This window comes from Calonectris borealis, chromosome 12 (genome assembly GCF_964195595.1).
Source record: "Calonectris borealis chromosome 12, bCalBor7.hap1.2, whole genome shotgun sequence".
Taxonomy (NCBI): Eukaryota; Metazoa; Chordata; class Aves; order Procellariiformes; family Procellariidae; genus Calonectris; species Calonectris borealis.
Genome location: NC_134323.1, coordinates 22,432,270 through 22,452,275, shown reverse-complemented (window position 1 = coordinate 22,452,275; position 20,006 = coordinate 22,432,270). Strand labels below are relative to the sequence as shown.

The 20,006-nt window shown below is 71.4% G+C and overlaps 4 protein-coding genes across 6 annotated transcripts; 1 reads left to right on the top strand and 3 right to left on the bottom strand.

Moving 5' to 3' along the window:
• Window positions 1–129: 129 nt before the first annotated feature.
• Window positions 130–1,301, bottom strand: NIP7 (nucleolar pre-rRNA processing protein NIP7). The gene is made up of 5 exons (XM_075161707.1): window positions 1,216–1,301; window positions 1,016–1,102; window positions 763–901; window positions 546–686; window positions 130–460 (listed from the first exon to the last, which is right to left on the bottom strand). The coding sequence occupies exons 1-5, from the start codon at window positions 1,269–1,271 to the stop codon at window positions 341–343; spliced, it is 543 nt and encodes a 180-aa protein (XP_075017808.1). The 5' UTR covers window positions 1,272–1,301; the 3' UTR covers window positions 130–340.
• Window positions 1,302–1,371: 70 nt separating this feature from the next.
• On the top strand, window positions 1,372–5,982 carry COG8 (component of oligomeric golgi complex 8). 3 transcript variants are annotated; one of them, XM_075161696.1, is made up of 5 exons: window positions 1,372–1,706; window positions 2,112–2,319; window positions 2,396–3,214; window positions 4,159–4,327; window positions 4,442–4,936. In XM_075161696.1, the coding sequence occupies exons 1-5, from the start codon at window positions 1,387–1,389 to the stop codon at window positions 4,666–4,668; spliced, it is 1,743 nt and encodes a 580-aa protein (XP_075017797.1). In that variant the 5' UTR covers window positions 1,372–1,386; the 3' UTR covers window positions 4,669–4,936. The 3 variants fall into 3 exon arrangements, with proteins under 3 accessions (XP_075017797.1, XP_075017799.1, XP_075017798.1); XM_075161698.1 differs by lacking the exon at window positions 4,442–4,936 and adding an exon at window positions 5,642–5,982 and having other exon boundaries at window positions 1,387–1,706; XM_075161697.1 differs by lacking the exons at window positions 1,372–1,706; window positions 2,112–2,319; window positions 2,396–3,214; window positions 4,159–4,327 and adding an exon at window positions 5,642–5,982 and having other exon boundaries at window positions 4,665–5,451.
• A 589-nt stretch (window positions 5,983–6,571) lies between these two features.
• VPS4A (vacuolar protein sorting 4 homolog A) lies at window positions 6,572–10,804 on the bottom strand. Its single transcript, XM_075161702.1, has 11 exons — window positions 10,694–10,804; window positions 10,017–10,128; window positions 9,760–9,907; window positions 9,594–9,655; window positions 9,190–9,309; window positions 8,852–9,008; window positions 8,338–8,486; window positions 8,087–8,168; window positions 7,749–7,968; window positions 7,489–7,629; window positions 6,572–6,990 (listed from the first exon to the last, which is right to left on the bottom strand). Exons 1-11 carry the CDS (start codon window positions 10,712–10,714, stop codon window positions 6,889–6,891), a joined length of 1,314 nt encoding a protein of 437 aa, XP_075017803.1. The 5' UTR covers window positions 10,715–10,804; the 3' UTR covers window positions 6,572–6,888.
• A 584-nt stretch (window positions 10,805–11,388) lies between these two features.
• SNTB2 (syntrophin beta 2) lies at window positions 11,389–19,632 on the bottom strand. Its single transcript, XM_075161679.1, is given in 8 exon segments — window positions 11,389–12,644; window positions 12,845–13,026; window positions 13,199–13,395; window positions 13,596–13,738; window positions 14,097–14,307; window positions 14,721–14,931; window positions 19,115–19,590; window positions 19,592–19,632. Coding segments are annotated over 8 exon segments (1,554 nt in total). The 3' UTR covers window positions 11,389–12,551.
• Window positions 19,633–20,006: the final 374 nt, after the last annotated feature.

Below are 20,006 nucleotides of genomic sequence, written 5' to 3'. Positions count from 1 at the left end.
CCTCCCCCTGGCCTCGTCTGCCGAACCGAATGCGGCGCTTCTTCCCCCTGGCGTCGCGCTGGTAGGCAGAGACCCGCAGCAGGGGCGAGGGCTGACCGCCCGAGGCTCTGCACTAGACAACAGGCACGCTGGGAGAAGGAACAGGCTTTATGTGACAGCAGGGGCAGGTCTGGCATGGGGGGAGCTCCCCCTCGCGTTGGCAGCAGCCCCCCCGCGGGTGCGGGGCCGTGTGCTGCCGGCTCCCAGCCCCTCTGTCCCACTCGGGGTGGGCTCCCCGCGCCGCCGCCACTGCACCAATGGTGCAGGACAAGGTCCGTTCTGCCAAAACGCTCAAGGTCCCTTAGGTCAGCGTGTCCTCGCTCCGCACGTACTCCCCGACGTCGGCCTGGTGGAACACCACGATGGCCATGGGGTCCACCTTCCGGCACTCCTGGGTGGACTTGGCGGCCACTCCAAAGCCCTGGGGGGGGGATGAAGGAAAGGTGAGAGAGAGTATTCCCCGCGCCCCAGCCCTGGAAAACACAGGGGCCGCGCCGGCCACTCACCAGCGGGACGTCGGCCATGGAGTACACCACCACGCCCTGGTACTGCGCCGTGTTCTCCGTGATGCGCCCCAGGCCCGACTTCAGGACGTGGTTGCCATAGAGGAAGGACTGCTCCGAGCCGGGCTTCACCCACACCTTGTACTGCAAGAGAGGCCCCGAGCAGGTGAGGGGCTGGGGCCGGCGTGGGGCAGGGGGCCGGCTGGGGGCCGCGTCCCACCTTGGCGTAGGGCGCGAGGAAATCCAGGGCCGTGACGCTGAGCCGGAACTTCTGCGTCTTGGTGAACTTCCCGAAGCAGGTGCCCAGCGACACCAGGTTGTCCCGGGGGACGCTCGCAGCCACCTTCAGCAGCTTCTCGCTGGGGGGAGCGGCGGGGCGGGGCTGGAGCGGCTCCCGGGGCGGCTCCCGGGGCAGCACCCCCCGCGGGCTGCACCAGAGCCCCCGCCCGGGCCCCCCGCCCGGCCCCGCTCACCTCAGGTAGTAGACGCGGTCGCGGTGCAGGCGGAAGCAGTAGGTGCCATCGGGCCGGTCCACCAGCAGCTGGATGTTCTCACCGATGCTGCGGGGACAGACCCCATCAGCCCGGCCCGGGCCCCGGAGCCCCCCCGCCACGGCTCCTCCGGTCCCCGTGCCCGGCCCCCCCGCACCCCCGCACCCGCCCCGGCCCCTCACTATCTCCCCAGCTTCTCGAAGACCGCCCGCGTCTCCGCCTCCGTCAGCGGCCGCATCGCCCCACGCCGCACACGCGGGGTCGCGCCGGAACCGGAACCGGGGGAACAGGCACCGGCGGAACCGGAAGCTGCGGAGCCGGAAGTGGCGCGGCGGCCGCTCGACAGCGGCGCGATGGCGGCGGCGGCGGAGGAGGCCCGGCTGCTGGCCTGGCTGCGCGGCCCGGCGGCGGCGGGGCCCGGCGGCCCCGAGCTCTCCGCCTACGTGGCCGAGCTGGCGGCGCTGGGGCTGGCGGAGCTGGGCCGGGAGCCGGCGCGGCTGGCGGCGGAGCGGGCGCGGGTGGGGGCGGAGACGCGCCGCTTGGCCTTCGAGCACTACCGGGCCTTCATCCGCTCCGCCGAGTGCACCGGCCGCGCCGGCCGCGGCTTCGGCGGCATCGAGAGCCGTCTCGGCAGCCTGCTGGGCCGCCTGCCCGCCCTCCAGGACGCCTGCCGGTGCGGGGACGGGGACCGGGGCGGCGGGGGCAGGCGGGGCGGGCCCCGCTCAAGGCTCGGCTGGGAGCGGCTGGCGGCGGAGCGTGGGCGGGGAAGGCACGGGTGGAAACGGGGGGGCTGCGGGGAGCAGAGAGGACTGGGATTGGGGTGAGGCAGGGACGGGGTCTGAGGAGGCAGAGCAGCCCTGGGGGCAGGGGAGCGCGCTGAGGGCTGGGCCGGGGGGGCGAGACGGGTCCTGGTGCTGGGCCCAGTAAGGATTGAGGCCAGCTGGGACTGGGGGTGGAGGCAGGGCTGGGAGGGGCCTCTGAACGATGCTGGGGAGAAGCCAGTGTGGTGGGTGGGAGGGTCCCAGGGTCCACCCGCTGTGGGGGGGACCCTCGTGCTGATCCTGTCCCGATCCCACAGGAACTTCATGCGCGATGCTGAGGAGATCGCCTGCAGCCGGCGCATGAACAGCCTGACGCTGAACCGGCACACGGAGATCCTGGAGATCCTGGAGATCCCGCAGCTCATGGACACCTGCGTCCGCAACGGCTACTACGAGGAGGCGCTGGAGCTCGCTGCCTACGTGCGCCGGCTGGAGAGGAAGCACAGCAGCATCCCCGTGATCCAGGTAGGCCCTGCTCTGCCCCTGCCCCGCGGCCGCCACGCGCCCGGTCCCCGCAGCTGAGGTCTCTTTCCCGCCCCAGGGCATCGTGGACGAGGTGCGCCAGTCCGCCCAGCTGATGCTGAACCAGCTCATTCAGCAGCTCCGCACCAACATCCAGCTGCCGGCCTGCCTGCGGGTCATCGGCTACCTGCGGCGCATGGATGTCTTCACGGAGGCCGAGCTGCGCATCAAGTTCCTGCAGGCGCGGGACACCTGGCTGCGCTCCATCCAGGCCTCCATCCCCGACGATGACCCCTACTTCCACATCACCAAGACCATTGAGGCTTGCCGTGTCCACCTCTTCGACATCGTCACCCAGTATCGCGCCATCTTCTCCGATGAGGAGCCGCTCCTGCCCCCTGAGGGGCAGGCCCTCAACGAGGGTGCCATCTTCCACGGCTGGGTGCTGCAGAAGGTCTCCGAGTTCCTGCGGACGCTGGAGCACGATCTCCGGCGCGGGGTGGGCAGCCGCCTGGACTCGCTGCTGGGGCAGTGCATGTACTTCGGCCTCTCCTTCAGCAGGGTGGGCGCTGATTTCCGCGGGCAGCTGGCCCCTCTCTTCCAGCACGTGGCCGCCACCGCTTTCGGGAAGGCGGTGGAGGAGGCAGTGGAGAAGTTTCGGGAGGAGATGAATTCCTACACACTCATCTCCGCCCCGGCTGTCCTGGGGGGCGGCGCGGGGGTGCCGGTGCCTGCGGCCCAGCCGGGGACGCTGCAGCCGCCCATGGTGCTGCTGGACTTCCCGCCCCTCGCCTGCTTCCTCAACGGCCTCCTCGTCGCCTTCAACGACCTGCGGCTCTGCTGCCCCGTCGCGCTGGCCCAGGACGTCACCGCCTGCCTGGAGGATGCGCTCGGCGAGGTGAGGCGCTGCGGGACGGAGCTGTGCCTTGGCTGGGAGAACACGGGGGCGGGCTCGCCCTGCCCCGAGTATTCACAGGATGGAATCATAGAATCATTGAGGTTGGAAAAGACCTTTAAGATCACCAAGTCCAACCGCTAACCCAGCACTGCCAGGTCCACCACTAAACCGTGTCCCTGAGCACCACATCTACACGTCTTTTAAATACCCCCAGGGACGGTGACTCCACCACTTCCCTGGGCAGCCTGTTCCAGTGCTTGGCAACCCTTTGGGTGAAGAAATTTTTCCTAATGTCCAATCTAAACCTCCCCTGGCACAACTTGAGGCCATTTCCTCTCATCCTATCGCTGTTACTTGGCAGAAGAGACCAACCCCCACTTCACTCCAACCTCCTTTCAGGTGGTTGTAGAGCGCGATGAGGTCTCCCCTCAGCCTCCTCTTCTCCAGGCTGAACACCCCCAGTTCCCTCAGCCGCTCCCCATCAGACTTGTGCTCCAGGCCCTTCACCAGCTTCGTTGCCCTCCTCTGGACACGCTCCAGCACCTCCATGTCCTTCTTGTCGTGAGGGGCCCAGAACTGAACCCAGGATTCGAGGTGCGGCCTCACCAGTGCCCAGTACAGGGGCACGATCACCTCCCTGCTCCTGCTGGCCACACTAGTTCTGATACAGGCCAGGATGCCGTTGGCCTTCTTGGCCACCTGGGCACACGGCCGGCTCATGTTTAGCGGCTGTCAACCAGCACCCCCAGGTCCTTTTCCTCCGGGCACTTTCCAGCCGCTCTTCCCCAAGCCTGTAGCGTTGCCTGGGGTTGTTGTGGCCAAGGTGCAGGACCCGGCACTTGGCCTTGTTGAACCTCATACATTGGCCCATCGATTCCCCTTGTCCCTGCAGCTGGGGGGTTGTCTGTGTGGAGAATTAATGACTCCTCTGTTTTTCACCCCAGGTGACCAAAGCCATTCTGGCCTTCCACCGTGCGGAGGAGGCGGCTTTCAGCGGGCGGGAGCAGGAGCTCTTTGTCCAGTTCTGCACGGCCTTCCTGGAAGACCTGCTGCCCTACCTGAACCGCTGCCTCCAGGTCCTCTTTCCCCCGGCACAGATCGCGCAGGCGCTGGGTGAGACCCCGGGGTGAGACCCCACGAGACATATTGGGCCCTGTCTCACTGTTGCCACCTCAGTGGGGGTTCCCCCGCGGGCCCCCAGCTGAGCCCCCCCTCCCTGTCTGGCAGGCGTGCCCCCCACCCAGCTGCAGCGCTTTGGCCGCCTGGGACGCATCGACGTGGCCACCCTCCGGGAGCCGTTGGCTTTCCTGCTACCAGCGCCGGGCGAGGAGGAGCCGGCCCAGGAGAGCACCCCGTGCCTGGAGGGGGAAGAGGCAGCTGTGCCCGGGGAGCCCCTGCCTGCGCAGGGGCAGGAGAGACCCCCCGAGGGGGGCGTCGCGGCAGCCACGGGGTAGTAGGGTTATGGCTGAGCCGGGCTGTGTCACCCCAAGACCCGCCCCGTTCCTTGGGAGCGAAGTGGCCCCCGGCCACTGCTGCCTGCACCTCTGCCCATGGGGCCTCCTGCCTGCACCGGGCGGCCCCCCCCGCCCCCGGCCTGCACCGGGCTGCGCGGTCCTCCGCTGCCAGGGGGCGCACGCACGTCCCGTGGTGGCCCGCGCCGGCACCCCGCGGCCACCGTAGCTGCGCGCGCAGACTGGCCTGCATGGCGCTGGCGGCGGGGCGGCGGCTGGCGGGGCGGGCCCGGCCGGGACCCCCGGGCCGGGGGTGCGGGGACGCGGCGGGCTGGGGCGAGCGGGAGCGCTCGTACTGGCGGGCGCTGCGGCGCAGGGTGCTGGGCCCGCCCGCGCCGCCTTTCGCCGCTCCCTGCCAGGTGGGCACCCCGGTGCTGCGCGCCGCCGCTGCCGCCGTGTCCCCGGAGCGGCTGGGCGGCCCCGAGCTGCGGGAGCTGGCGGCGGCGCTGGCGGCCGGGCTGCGGCGCGGGCCGTGCCTCGGGCTGAGCGCCCCGCAGCTGGGCGTACCGCTGCGCGTCTTCGCCGCCGAGCTGCCCCCTGCCCGCTGCCGCCGGTACCCGCCGGCGCTGCGACGCGCCCACCGCATCGAGCCCTTCCCGCTCCGCCTGCTCGTCAACCCCGCGCTCCGCGTCCTCGACGCCCGCCTCGTCACCGCCCCCGAGGGCTGCGCCAGCCTCAAGGGCTTCTCCGCCTACGTCCCGCGCCACTGGGCCGTGCACGTCTCCGGTAGGAGCCCACCGGCCCTGCCTGCCCTCCCCCCGCGGGGGCCTGCCCAGCCCCGTCCTGCCCGCTCCCCCGGGGGTTCCGCCCCTCCCAGCCCCGGGTGGGACACCGCACCCGCCCCCCACTGCCGCACGGGTTCCCCCGTTACCACCAACCCCCCCCAGCCCCCGACCGCCGCTCTCCCGGGCAGCAGGCGTGGACGAGCGCGGGGAGCCGGTGAGCTGGGAGGCGACGGGCTGGGCCGCCCGTATCATCCAGCACGAGATGGACCACCTGGACGGGATCCTCTACATCGACCGGATGGACACCCGCACCTTCACCAACGTCGGCTGGATGGAGCTCCTGGACTGACGCCCGCCGCCCCGCTGCCAGAGCAGAGCCCTGGCGAAGCCCCGGCTGCGTGCCCGGGCCCCGGGGCTCCTCCGGCGCGGCCCTGGGTGCCCGTCCTTACCCTGCCGAAAGAAGCAGCGTGGAGCCACGGCTCCGGGGGCTCCCACGCAGCTTTATTGCAGCCAATACACACCGTGAGGACTCCGCGCGGCTCCTGGCCCTTCCTGCCCGCTGCCCCCAGCGCCTGCCCCTGCCCAGCTGGGGGGGGTAGCCAGGAGGAGCCCGGCCATGCTGCCCCTTGCACCTGAAATTATTTTATGGCCCTAAGAACAGGACCTGCTGCTGGGGATGGGGGGATCCCCCTCTCTGGGGCTTGTTTGGGGCGCAGGGTCCTGGGGTGGGCAGCGGTGCAGGGCAGGTGGAGATGGCAGAGGGCAGCAGCCGGAGCCCAGGGCCTGGAGTGGGGCACCAGGATGGGGTTGGGGGACACGGGGTGCTGGCTGGGGGACCGGGGGGGGCGGTCATTGGCAGGAGCCCTCAGGGCTCATCCCCAGGTTGGGGGTTGCTCTGGGGGGGGTGGGGGGCAAAGCCCCAAGCAACCCCACGCCTCCCTGCTGCCGGCACAAGCCCCTCTCTGGGATGGCTGGAGCCCAGGGCCTCTGGCCTGCACGTGGCGGCAGCGGCACAGGCAGAGCTGGAGGCCTGGCCCTGGGGCAGTGCATTACCGGGAGCTGGGGGGCTGGGCTGGGTCCCCAGGTGTGGTCAGAGCTTTACGGAGGGGTTGGGCACCGGCTGAAGCTTTTGGATTGTTTTTATTTTCATATAAACAAGACAGAACCCAAAGCAGCATTAATTTAAAAAATAAAAAAGAGCAGGAAGAGGAGTGGGGCACGGCCGGGGGGAGCACCCGGCTGCCCAGGCCATGCTCGGGCCCCCCCCCAGTAGTGTCGGGCCCCCCCCCGGGCCATGCTCCCCGCACTGTGCTGGGTGCTGCAGTGCGATGGGGCGAGTAGTGAGCGGAAGATGAACCTGTTTGGCACGGCCGGCGTGGCGGGGGGGGGGCGCAGTGAGGGCCCTGCCACCCCAGCCCTGCACCCCCCACACGCCCCCTTAACCTTCCTGTCCAAAATCCTCCGTGAATTTCTTCACCTTCAGGAGATCATCAGCGTTCACGGTGGGGCGGGTGGTGGCCAGCGAGCGCAGCATGTCCGACTGCAACACAGGGATCAGGCGGGAGCTGAGCGCGGGCGCTGGGTGGGGTGGCGCTGTGTAGGTACCCCGCCATGGCGGCGCCAGCTGGTGCAGGCAGCCCTGCCCATCCCTTGGGGCTCCGGGGTGCTGCCAGGGACCTGGCGCTGCATCCCAGCGAGGCACGGGGCTGGTGCCTTCGCCCTGCCACAGCACTGGCTCTGTGAGTGGGAGCTGCCCGGAGGAGCCCAGGCCCTTCCCCAGCACCCAGCCCAGCCCTGGTGGCTCTGTGCGCCGGGGGGACTCTGGCAAGGAGGAGGACTGCCCCCCACCTCCCCACCCAGGGAGCTGCATCCACCCCCAGGAGCCACAGCCCTGCCCGGCCCCTGGCCTGGCGACAGGCGGCTGCGCTGGGGGAGGGACAGGGAACCGGCAGGGCCAGGGCCGCAGCGTTGCTGTGCCAGGGCCAACCTCCACCCAGCGGGACGGCGCCCACGCCACCGCCGTGCCGGCTGCGCTCACCATGCAGACGATGGGCTCCATCAGCTTGTCGCTGGGCACCTCCATCCAGGTCATCTCGGTGGCGCCCGGGTCGCCGGGCGAGCACGGCGTCAGGAGGTCGTCCACGAAGGCGCCGGGGGTGGTGCGGGAGGGACCGCGGACCTGTGGCAGAGCCAGGTGGCACGGCGCTCGTGGGCGGGATGGGGGCCACGGCACAACACCAGCTGTAGGCCCCCCCACCCCAGGGATGGACCCCTCCACCGGGAGCAGCCCCCGCTCACCTTCTTGAAGTGCGTGGCCGACTGCACCTTGCGGACGGGCTGCATCAGGGCGTCCCGCACGATGATGCTGATGTCGGCCCCCGAGTAGCCGTCCGTCTTCCGGGCCAGCTCCTGGACGTCGGCCTCCGTCAGGCAGTGCGGGGTGTTGCCCAGGTGCAGCTTGAACATCTGGGCCCGGGCCGCCTCCTCGGGCAGTGGGATGTAGATGCGCTTCTCGAACCTGAGGGCAGTGCAGGCAGGCGGGGGGTGAGCCCCACGCTGCCAGACCCTGTCAGACCCTGCTGGGGCACAGCCCCACGGCCCCGGGAGTGGAGCGGGGGGTGTCGTGTCCTGCTCACCTTCTCCTGATGGCCGAGTCCAGCACCCAGGGGATGTTGGTGGCACCCAGCACCAGGATCCCATCGCTGCTGTTCCCCACACCTGCCCGGGGACACAGCAGGCAGGCAGCTCAGAGCACTCCCTTGGGAACCGCGGGACACAGGCGGACGGCAGCCTCTCCCACACCCGCGCCCCCCCCCATCCTGCTCCCCGCCTTGCCCCGGGCCCCCCTCCCCATGCCGGCTCGTCCTGCCGGGGAGGCCCCGCGCACCCTGCATCTGCACCAGGAACTCTGTCTTGATGCGCCGGGCCGCCTCGCTCTCATTCTCGTTGCGGGAGCCACACAGCGAGTCCACCTCGTCGATGAAGATGATGGAGGGCTTGTGCTGCCTCGCCAGCTCAAAGAGGTTCTTCACCAGCCTGGGCACAAAGGCAGGGGATGGGGTCCCCACTCAGGGACCCTCCACAGCACCGACACCACCCAGAGCCCATGACAGCCCCAGGGCAAGAGCCCCACGCACCGCCGGCTCCTCCTGCCCCTGCCCGCCCCGGCAACCCTGCGCTGGCAGCGAGGAGGCAAGCGCCATGCCGGGAGAAGGGCTGTCCCCGGGCTGCAGAGCCTCAGGAGGGCCCATGCTCTCCCCTGGGACCCGTTATCTGCGTTAATGGGGTTCACTGATGCTGGTGGCTCCCCTGCCCCGGCCAGAGCTCCGGCACTGCCAGCCTGGCCGGCGGGGAGGCCAGAGCCAGCCTGCAGCAGCCGCGCATCCCTGCTGCCAGCTTACTTCTCACTCTCTCCCAGCCACTTCGACATCAGGTCCGAGGAGGACACGGAGAAGAAGGTGGAGTTGTTGGCCTCGGTGGCCACGGCCTTAGCCAAGTAGGACTTGCCGGTGCCGGGGGGCCCGAAGAGCAGGATCCCTCGCCAGGGCGTGCGCTTCCCTGTGACAGAGGCCAGCGTCATGGTTCCCCCTTCCCCGCGCAGGCCGGATCCGCATGGGCCCGCAGGGACACATGTCCCCGCTGCTCGGGGTCACCTCCCTGCAGGCGCTTGCCCCAGCTGCCGCCCCATGGCACCTTCTCCGTGGGTAAGCGGCAGCCGTGGTGGTGCCGTGACCCTCACCGGTGAACAAGTGCGGGAACTTGATGGGCAGGATCACGGCTTCCTTCAGGGCTTCCTTGGCTCCCTCCAGGCCGGCCACGTCACTCCACCGCACATTGGGCTTCTCCATCATGATGGCACCTGTGAGAGGGCGGCTCTGCAGAGTCTGGCACTGCCCTCCCGACATCTGCCGAGAGCCGGGAAAGCCAGAACCCCCATCCTTCCCCACACCTCTGCCCCACCAAATCCTCCCCACCCACACCAACCCCTGCCCCTCAGCACGGAGCACGGTTTGGGGGCTCCCCTGGGCCCCAGACCCACAGCCTGTCCCCTTCCCCACAGCCACCCCTTGCAACAGCCATTCAGGAATCCCTCCGCTGACCCCGCAGACAGTCAGCACAACCGTGCCCGCTGCAGCCCCTCACCCATCAGCTGCTCCTGCAGCTTCTTCTTCTCGGGGTTCTCGCCCTCGCTGTCACTGTCGCTCCTGGGGAGAAGGGACACGGTTCAGGATAGGGACCGGCCCTGGTGTGGCAGCAGGGTCCTGCCAGCTCCGCCATCGGGCAGGGGGGCCCTGGCATCCCCACGCACCCCTTGTTGTCATTCTGGGACTCTTTCACCAGCTTCTTGCCCTGCTTGTCCTTGCTGCGCAGGTACTCCTTCAGCTTCTCCGCCCGGTCCAGGTACTGCGTGCACTTGGCTCGGATGCTCTCCTTCGCCTTGTCGCTGTGAGCCTCATCTGCAGAGACCCCCCAAAGTATCACCCGTGGCCCCGCGCCACAGCCAGCAGCCCCGCGGCCCCCCCGAGCCCCCCGGGCCGCAGCCAGGGGACACCGGCTCCGTCTCACATTTGATGGCGTGCAGGAAGTACTCCACGGCGTGCTGGTACAGCCGCAGCGCCTCCTCGTAGTTCTTGGCCTTGTCCTCCTCGGTGGCTTTGGTGACCAGGTCGATGGCTTTCTGGCGGGGGGAGGGCACAGCACCGTGAGCCGGGGAGCGGCATCGGGGCCAGAGCAGGATGAGACCCCTCCCCACCCCGAGGGGGCCGGGCCGGGCCTGCTCGCACCGGGGCAGTCAGCGGGGCCCCTTCCGCGGCGCCCGGCAGGACGAGGCCCTCTTCAGGGCCACGGGGCAGGATGAGGCCGCCCCAACGGGGCCTGGCACCGGGGCAGAGCGAGGCCTTTCCCCGATCGGCACCGGGGCAGAGCGAGGCCTTTCCCCGGCCGGCACCGCCCCGGGGCCGGGTGAGGCCTTTCGCGGGCCGGCACCGCACCGGGGCCGGGTGAGGCCTCCCCCAGGCCGGCACCGCACCGGGGCCGGGTGAAGCCTCCCCCCGGCCGGCACCGCACCGAGGCCGGATGAGGCCTCCCCCCGGCGGCACCGCACCGGCACCGGGGCCGGGTGAGGCCTTCCCGGCGCGGCCTCACAGCGGGGCGGGAGGAGGCCCCGCCAGGGCCCGGGCCGGGGGAGGCGCAGGCCGAGGCCCGGCTCCGGCAGCGCCCCAGGCCCGCCCCGCCCGCCGTACCTGCAGGGTGGACATTGTCATCTCATCGCCCGGTGTCGCCGCTCCTGGCGCGGCGCGGCCCGGCCCGGCCCGGCGGCGGCGGCGGCGGCGGCGGCGGCGGGGCCCGCGGGACCGCCCGCGACTGCGGCTGTGCGCGCCAGCGCCCCCTGCCGGCACCCGCCGCGCGGGGCGGGGCTTAGCCGCGACACGCCCCCCCGCGCGCCCCGCCCCTCGGGTGCACCCACACGCAGACGGGACGGGCGGGAGCACGCGTGGGCGTACCCGAGCACACGTGTGGGCGCCTGCAGACACCCCACACGCGTGGGCACACGCACATGCACCTACAAGCACCCGTACTTGCGTGTGCACCCCCCCACGAACACCCGTGTGCGTGTGTACACACCCCACGAACACCCGTGTGCGTGTACACACCTACAAATGCGTGTGCGCAGGCACAGCGGCACCACACAGCCACGCACTCCCCCCGTACCCCCGCGGGCACACTCTGCACCCCCAAGCCGGGCGCTGCCCAGTACATCCCAGTCTCTCGTGTACTGGGCAGCCCAGCACTGCCCACCCCGCCCCGTGCGCTGTACTGGGAACTAACTGCCCCCCCAGGCAGACAGACAGACAGACACCCCCCCCACAGCGACACCCCCCGTGCCGCCCGCAGCCCCCCGGCACCCCCAGAGTGAGACTCGGAGACCCCCGAAAAGGCAGTATCTGATATAAATAGCGATTTACAAAGAATACAAAAATAGAAGGGGCGTGCGGCGCCCGGGGCCGGCGAGGGGGACCTGTAGTGCGTGCGTGTGAGCCACCACCCCGGGCGGGGGGTGCGGCACCCCCGCACCCCCCGGCACCCGGCCAGCGCAGCCCCGCGGGAAGCAGGAAAATGTGCAGAGCAGTTTGGCCGAGGGGTAACGGGGCCTCAGCCGGGAGGGGCGGCTCTGGGGGGCGGTCCCCGCTCCCGCCGCGCCTGGGGCTCCCCCCGGCACCCCGGGAGCTGCCCCCCCCGGGGGGGGAGGGAAAGTACAAAAAGCGAAAGTGCATCAATCTACACGTCCTGCCCCAAACCCGCAGGGGCCCGCGACCCCCCGGCAGCGCGGGGCCGGAGCCGCCCAGGGACCCCCCGGGCAGGGGCCCAGGCTGCGGTGTGCGGGGGTCCGTGGGGGCGGCGCAGCTCGGGGGGGGCTCCCCGGCACCCCGAGCCCCTCTGCCCAGGCGGCAGAGACACAACTTTTGTTTCCTGGCTTCGGGAGGTTTGGGGGCTCACTGCCGCGCCCTGCCCCAGCCCTGCGGGCAGCAGCGGGGGGGGGCCGAGCCCCTGCCTGCACCCCAGGGCATGCCGCAGGGACGAGCACCCCGAGGCGCGGGGTAGCCCCTTTTGTACCCGCGAGTGCCCCGAGTAAGACACGTAGGCGTCCCCAGCCCTGAGCGGGGCAAGGGGACCCCGTGCTGCAGCAATGGGGACCTCGCGGCCCAAGCCCCCTCCCATGCAGGGACAACGTGAGCCCTTTTTGGGGGAGCCCCGAGGCTGGGTGGGCGCTGGCTCCCCCGAACGCGGGTGGGGGGAGCACCGGGGATCCCCCAGGCATCAGCTCCAAGGCACAGGCGGTGAGATCAGCGATGGCTTCAGGCCCAGGGGGGTTAAAGCTGGTGTCTGTGCCCCGGCCCCCCCAGCACCGGGGGGGCCGGGACCGCCGGTGTGGAGCGGGAGAGGCCCACCCCCTCCCGGGGCAGCCGTCCTGCCATATCCCTGGCGGCTCTCAGGGCAGTGAGTCCCGGCCCCGGCAAGGCACTGGTGGGGCTGGGGGGGGTCCCTCCACTTTCCCCGGCTGGTTTGTGACGGGGGGAGGTGGGCGGGGGCCGGGGCCGCCTATGCCAGCAGCCCCATGCGGGTGACTTTGGCCGAGAGGAAGGTGTGCAGGACAAAGACGATGGGCTTGGGGCAGGAGTGCAGATCCAGTGCCTGGGGGGGAGATGGAAAGCAGCGTCAGCCCCCCACCGGCACACCAAACCCCGTGGGGGGCACCGGGGCTGGGGGCTCCCAACCAGCGGTACCCAGCGGGTCCAGGCAGCCGTGATGCTGCAGGGATGGGGGGAGGAAGGAGCCACCCCTGGAGGAAGACCCCCCAAATCAGGGGGTGAGCCCAGCTGCCCCCTCCTCACCAGCTCCCCCTCGGGGCCCCCGAAGTCCAGGTAGAGGGTCCTGATGCCGTCGTCCGCCGACATCTTCAGCCTCTCGTAGGGGTAGCGGAAGAGGACGCTACCGCCCGGCTCCTCCCGGCAGATGGTGAAGCCGCCCTCGTAGTGGATGGAGAGCTGCACCTCCTGCCCGCCCAGCGTGCAGCCTGCGGGCACGGGCAGGGCTCAGCCCCCGCTGCCCGCTCTGCTGCCTGCGAGACCCCCCGGAGCGGAGGTCCCTGCCGGGCTGCCCAGGTCCTGCCGCGCCCTCGCCCTGCTGGCACCCCAGAGCCCCAGGAGGGAAGCGGGAGCCCCGAGGGTCCCCCCCCCAGCACTCACCCACAGACACCTCCTTGATCAGCTCGGCGGCGGCATGGCAGCCCTGCACGAGAACGCGCGTCCAGGAGGAGAGGTCCCGGTGGGTCTCCACGCGGAAGACGTGCATCTCCACGCCCTGGCGAGAGCCCGTCCGGGTGGCGAAGGTGAGCTCCGAGCCCAGGGCGGGCGAGCGGCGGCCCGAGCCCGAGTGGACCAGCCTGAGGGGGGGGGACAGGCGGAGGTGGGGGTCAGGGTTACGATGGCAGGCGCCAGCACAGTGCCGCCCCACGCCTGTCAGCATTTCGGGGTCTCCCTCCCTGCTCCAGCGGGAGGCAGAGCCAAGACGTGAGCGGAGGAGCAGCCGAGGGGAGCCAGTCCCCGGAGCACGCAGGCGGGCGGATCCAGCCCCCCAGCCCACCTGGTAGCCACCAGTGGGTAGCTGTGGCAGGGGGAGGCCCAGGCGTCCCTGGTCCAGGGCATGCCGTCGTACAGCAGCAGGTCCTTCTCCGTCACCGCCATGAGGACCGGCCGCCACTGCTGCCGCCCTCCGTCCAGGCGCGCCTGGAAGAGACGGTGAGGGGCACAGGGGGTGACAGGCACCCGTCACTGCCCGGGCACCCCGCTCCCGGCACCCACGTCCAGGCTGACTGCGAGCCAGCAGCTCCGCATTGCCGGGCTCTCGGCAGCGTCCATGGAAAGCTGTGCAAGGTGCTGCCAAGGGCAGCCGCCCCGGAAAGCTGAGCCAGGAGCAGCCCCTGGGGGATCCCGCTGCCGGGGCCGAGCTCACCACGGTGCCCGGGCAGGCTGCAGCTCTCGGGCAGAGAATTCACGGAAGAGCGAGGGGTGATGAGCGTCTCCAGCTGGGAAATCCCAGCGGGAGAGGAGGGGGCTGAGGGCACGGGAAGCGCTGCCGTCATACCTGCTCGGCCAGCCAGGCGATGTGCTTCACCTCCCTGCCGCCGGCCGCGGCACCGCCGGTGCCCAGCATGGCGTTGAGCTCGGCCAGGACCTGGGGGAGCAGGGCGGCGATGTTGGCGTGCAGGGCCGTGAACCAGGAGTGCGCCGTCGCCGTGTCCTTGCAGCGCAGGATCAGGGTGTTCCTGCTGTCCGGCGAGTGCAGCTCGATCAGCCTGCGAGGGGACACGGCGCTGGGTGGGATGGGAGCTGCGGGAGCCCGGCTGAGTGTGCCCCTGCCCGTGCCCAGCACGGCAAACTGGCCGCACTGGTTTGGGGCTCCGGCTGTGCCAGGCAGCTGCCAGTGCAGCCAGCATCAGCCCTGCCGGCAGGCAAAGCTGGGGGGATTTGCAGGGCCCCCCTTTCCGCAGGCAGGGGAGGCTGCCAGCCGCCCCGGGGGGCCACGGCACTGCCCTGGCCCCAGCCAAACTCCCCGGACTTTCCTTTCACGGCTCAGTGGGGGAAGCGGGAGGTCATGGCCGCGGCGAGGGGCAGCCCCCAGCCCTGTCCCGGGGGGTCCATGGGGAGCGGGGTCCCACACGCCGGCAACCACCGGGCTCGGGGGGGCGCGGGCAGCCCCTGCCCTCACCTGTTCTCCAGGTCGGGCATGCTGAGGTTCCTGGCGGCGAAGCACATCTTCAGGGGGATCACCTTGCGGTCACGGGGGCCCTGGTGCTGGGGGGAGCCCGAGTCCTCGCTGCCGCTCAGGCTGGGCGACTGCGGGGCGGCCCCCTCCCACGGCAGGTCCGACACCAGCGAGGGCTTCTTGATGTAGGGGGTCACCTCCCGCATGAACTTCACTGTGGGGGAGAAGGGGGGACACATTAGGGCCGGGCAGGGGTCCTGCACCCCTGCGCCACAGCCCTGCACCCTGGGGATGCCCTGACCATCGGGGTGTCTTGTCCCCCCCCGGCACGAATGGGGTCTCGGCCAGCCCTGGGGGGCTGCGGGACCTCCCCCAGCAGCACCAGCAGAGCCCAGGCCCAGGCCACGGGCAGCAGGCAGGGGACAGGCAGCAGGAAAGGGGACTCCCTGGCCCCCGCCCCAGGGGGTATGGCAGCCCTGGGGACCAGGGCACGGCCCGGAGGGTCCCACCCTGCCCCGAGAGGGAGGTGTCCCAAGCAGGGGACAGGCGCGGGCAGCTCATCCCCGCTGCCGGCGCGGGTGTAGGAAAGGGAAGGCGGCGCAGCACAATGGGGCCGGGCAGGAGGTCAGGCTGCAGCCCATCCTGACCCGCCCCGGCCGCCGCGCTGCGAGGACAGCACCCGCCAAGTTTCCAGCGCCGCGGGCACTGACGGCGGGCTGACCCTGCGATGCCGCTCACGCCTGCCAGCAGCCTGCCTCCGCTCCCGGCAGGAGGAGGAGGAGGAGGAGGGTTTGCAGCCAGGACATCCCGGCTCCACGCTCCTCTCCAGGCCAGGCAGGAAGGAAGGAGGCACCGGCTCCTATTCCCCCTGGACCGTTCCTCCCCGAGCACCACCCAGCCCAGCCAAAGCAGAGCCGCAGCAAGGCGCCAGCACCCCAGAGCCCGTCCCAGCTCTGGACAGGGTGAGCCGGAGCCGGGGAGCCCGGTTCATCCAGCCCGCGGTGCCGCCGTGGGCTCACCAGCGCCAGCGGCTGCACCGGGCACCACGCTCGGGGAAAGCCAACGCCTTCAAGATGTCAGGGAGCGTCAGCCCAGCCGCCTGCCAGAGCGGGGATGAGGCCGCGTGGGACAGCGCGCTCGGCCAGGCAGGAAAGCTGTGAGCGAGCGCCGACGCGGCGCCTGCAGCCGGCGCTGGACCCCTGCCCGCCGCGCCCCCCCGGACACGGCTCCCCAGCCGGCACGCATGGCGTGAGAGAGTGGTCTGCCTGCGCTGAGCCCACCCCCGACGGAGGAACGTGCTGGGAACAGCAACGTCCACACACCCCGGGGCAGCGGGGAGTTAAAACCAAACAACAAAAAAGCAAATAAGCTGTAATCTGCCGTGAAGCGAAGCTCCCCACCGCTCGGTGAAAGCGTCCGCTGAGCTGGCACAACGCCGCGCTGCAGCCAGACCAGCCGGCCCACCGGCACTTTGCCGGAGTGGCAACGATGGTGGCAGCGGGGCCCAGGTCCCGCTCTCGGCCAGTCGTGCCACCGCCGGACCCCGCGGTCCCGTGGGCAGGTGCCTGCCCTGGCCCAGGGCTCGCTCGCTGCAAATCGCCCCGCGGCGAGGGCCGACGCCTGCCTGCGGCGCGGGCAGGGAGATCCCGGCAGGGATGGGGAGCAGGCAGGCCAGCCCCCGCCCTCCCGCTGGATTTGCTGAGCCGAGCAGCGCGGCGCGGTCGGGACGCGCTGCCACGAGGCGCTTGTCCTTGCTGCAGGCGGCAAACGAGTTAATATTAGCCTCCCGCCGCGCTGATCCCGGGATTACCGCCATCCCCACGCACCCCTAATCCCGCTGCCTGGCCGGGCACGGCAGGGCAGCGCCGCGGGGCAGCGGCAGGGGCGGCAGCTCCCGCTGCAGGGCCGCTCGGCTGCTGTTTGCCAGCTGTGGGCACCTGCCTCCAGCACCGGCCGGGAGCCCGGTGCCCTCCAGCCAGCCCCTGGCGGGGCTCCAGCCTGCGGTGCCAGTGCCAACCTCCACCGGGGCACGGCCGCCACCTCCCCGAAGGCCAGGTTTGCCGAGAGCTCCCGGAGCCGGAGGGCGAGAGGCCGAGCCGGGCAGCCGGCGGTGCAGGAGCCCGAGCACCGTGCCGGGGCGCTGCTGGAGCAGTGTGGGCTTGGCTGGGCCACACTGATGGCTCTCGGTGGCGGCTGGGACCAGGAGGCAGCTGCTGCCAGGCTGCGCCAGCTCGGCCACCGTGAGAAGCGTGCCCCGGCACCGAGCAGATGCATGGGACCGGCTCCCTGCTTTCGGGGGGATGCAGCTTCGGCACATGCAGGAGCATGGAGGACCTGTGCCAGCAGGCACAAAACTGGCATTGGGGCGGTGGCACCTGCAACGACCTCTTCTGCTTCTGGTGAGCCGGCAGCCGGCACGCAGCTGCCCCGGCACAGCCGCTGCCGCCCCGCCTACGCCCTCACCGCAGAGGAAACCCGGCCGCCGCCTGCACCCCTCGCCTGACCTGCCGCAGGAAGGCAGCTGCTCCGGCTGCACGGCAATGCTGCGTTAGCACCGGCCGAGCCGAGGCCGGGCCCCGCACACTGCCCTGATGGCATCGGTCTGTCCTCAGTGCCAGAGCCCCCTCCTGCCACCGGCACCCGGAGGGGAAACACCGCAGAGGCTCTTGCAACCAGCCTTCCCCGGTGCCGGCTGCCGGCTGCCAGCCCACAGCTCCCCCACAGAGGCGGAAGGGCTCCCTTCCCTCAGCGTGCCGGCGCGTGCCGTGCGCCCGCGGGCACCCCGGGAGGAAGGTGCCCGGCACCGGTCCCTGTGGCCAAACCCCGTGCCCAGGGCAGGGGCCGCCAGTCCCAGCGGCATGCCGGTGCAGGGCTGGTGCTCCCGCACTCCAGCACCGGCCCCGGCGAAGCCCCGGCACCTGCCTGCGAGCCCTGCCTGCCAGGGCGGTCGCACCTCCAGGGGCTAGTGAGGATGGACGGGCCGGGGCGGCAGAGGTCTTCCCCAGGGCCAGCAGCCACCGGCCAGCCGCCGGCCGGTCTCCCTAGGCCACGGGGCAGCCGCAACCGTCGGACAGGCAGCTCCGCGGCCCTCCGGCAGCGAGGAGCACCCCGACACTGGCCCCGGCGGGGAGGGAAGGGGCGGCTGCCACGGCGCCCGTGCCCGTGGCGGAAGCAAGGGACAAACAGGCCGTGGGGCCGGAGCTCCTGCGGGAGAGGATCAAACGGCCGGCTGGCGTGAGACAGGAGCCGGGGAAGGACGCGGGGGGAGATGGCAAATCCGGCACGGGGGAGCCACGGGGACTCTCACTGCCTCTGATGGCGGACGCTGACCTGCCGGGTGTTTAAGAGCCAAGGCCAACGCCGCGGCCCTCTGCCTCGGCCCCCGCAGCCCCCCAGCCGCAGCCGAGCCACATAGAACCACCCCGTGCCCAGTGTGGCCACACCAGGGAGCCCATCCGCCCGCCCTCATGCCGGCGCAGCGTGCCGAGAGCCGGCGGGTAAGCCTGCCACCGGTGTCAGCCCAGCCCAGCGGGCACAGGCGACCAAGCCCAACGCCCGCTGGGCACCGTGTCCACGGAGCAGCCCCACGCACCAGCAGACAGACGATCTCACCGGGATGCCAGGACGGTGTGCGTGGCACCAATGACCTTCATGGGCCACCCTGACCCACGGCACAGGGGGACTCGTGTCCTCCCCACTGCCCAGGGCGCGGTGCCCCACGACACGAGCCCTGTGCCGCGCGCCGCCAGGCCAGGCGGGTCCTGCCCGAGCTTGTCGGGCTGCCGGGAACTGGTCGGGCAGGACCCGGTGGCTCCGCCGGGCCAGCCCCGAGCCAGCTGCGCCGCGGGCACGGAGCCCACAGGGCCACCGGCAGAGCCCAAACCAACCCGCCGGGGCCACAGCCCTCCCCGGGGACTCAGGGGGCACAGGCAGCCACCCCGGGGGCTCCGTCCCCAGAGCTGCCACGGGGGACACCCTGTCCGGGGAGGGGCGGGGGGGACATCGCAGCCGGGGGACCCCAGTGCTGTCCCGAGGGGCACGGTCAGCAGACCTTGCTTGTCCTTGTCCCCAGCTGGGAGGGGTCCCCGTCCCGCCGCACGCAGGAGCACCCCGGCCGGGGAGGGGACATGCCTGTCCCTGTCCCAAGTCGGGGGCGCGCCAGGACCCAGCGCCGGGGTTGGGGGTTTTGGGGGGGGGATATACACCGTGGCCGGGGTGGGGTGGGGGAGTGGGGTCCCGCAACCGGAAAAGGGGCCCAAGGGGGGGTCCGGGAGCCCGGTGACAGCGGCAGGGGCGTGTCGGGAGAGCGATAACGGGGCGAGGAGGGCACCCGGGAGAGGAGGGAGGGAGCACCGGGGGCCGGTACCGCGGACGGTGGTGAGGGGGTTAGCCGGTACCTTCGAGGATGACCTCCCTCCCGGCTCGCTTCAGCGCCTGGACGGCTTGATCGTGGGTGGCATCCCGGAGATCGACGCCGTTAACGGCGAGGATGGCGTCGCCCAGACGGAGCGCCCCGCTCCGTTCCGCCGCCAGTCCCGGGAAGATACGTGAGATGAGCACCGGCATACGATTCTCCCGACCTCCCTTGATGCTGATACCGAGCCCTCCCGCCTCCGCCTTCACCACCCGCACCCTCCGCACGCAACCGGGCGCCGCCTCCGCGTTGCCATTAACCACGCCGTTAAGCACCGCCGCTTCGCCGCCTCCCGGTTCCGCCGTCAGGCTCAGGGCTTCACCGCTCAGCTCCGCCGCTACCCGCACCCAACGTTCCCGTAGCAGCAGCTCCAGCAGCCCCGCTTTGCAAGCGCGGGTCCACACGGCCATGCCGCTGCCGCCGCCGCCGCCGCGCACCGGGAGAAGGGGCGGGGTCTGGAGGAGGGGGGGCGTGGCGCGGTGGCCACGCCCCCGCCCGCATGGCGCGCTGCGGTAGGCTCTGCGCCGTGGGAGAGGCGGGGCTGGGACGCCCCTCCCCTCCCTCCGGAGCGACCAATCGCAGCAGCGGCAGGGATCCGCCGCCGCTGCTGCAATTGGTCGCTCCGGAGGGAGGGGCAGCGAAGCCCCGCCCCGCGCCCCATTTCCCGCCCCGCGCTTTATTTCCCGCCCCGCTCTCCATTTCCCGGGCTCTGCCTAAAGGCCCGCTTAGCAAAGCTGCGCTCCCCGCTTGCTCGCCTATCTCATTTCTAGGGGACCGAGCCGGCAGCCGTCCCTAGAGCTCAAATTTTCCCCTCCTCGGGGATGGGGAGATGTCCTTTGCGGGTGCAAGGGGAAAGGAAAGCATGGGGAGCCCCC

Coding starts and splice junctions, on each gene's coding strand:
- NIP7 (XM_075161707.1), bottom strand. CDS start 1,271: ATGCGGCCGCTGACGGAGGCGGAGACGCGGGCGGTCTTCGAGAAGCTG. Junction 1,103..1,215: donor TTCGAGAAGCTGGGGAGATA/GTGAGGGGCCGG, acceptor CTGTCCCCGCAG/CATCGGTGAGAACATCCAGC. Junction 461..545: donor CCATGGCCGACGTCCCGCTG/GTGAGTGGCCGG, acceptor TCCCCCCCCCAG/GGCTTTGGAGTGGCCGCCAA.
- COG8 (XM_075161696.1), top strand. CDS start 1,387: ATGGCGGCGGCGGCGGAGGAGGCCCGGCTGCTGGCCTGGCTGCGCGGC. Junction 2,320..2,395: donor GCAGCATCCCCGTGATCCAG/GTAGGCCCTGCT, acceptor TTCCCGCCCCAG/GGCATCGTGGACGAGGTGCG. Junction 3,215..4,158: donor TGGAGGATGCGCTCGGCGAG/GTGAGGCGCTGC, acceptor TTTTCACCCCAG/GTGACCAAAGCCATTCTGGC.
- VPS4A (XM_075161702.1), bottom strand. CDS start 10,714: ATGACAATGTCCACCCTGCAG. Junction 9,908..10,016: donor CTTCCTGCACGCCATCAAAT/GTGAGACGGAGC, acceptor GGGTCTCTGCAG/ATGAGGCTCACAGCGACAAG. Junction 7,969..8,086: donor GACTCGGCCATCAGGAGAAG/GTGAGCAGGACA, acceptor CACTGCCCTCAG/GTTCGAGAAGCGCATCTACA.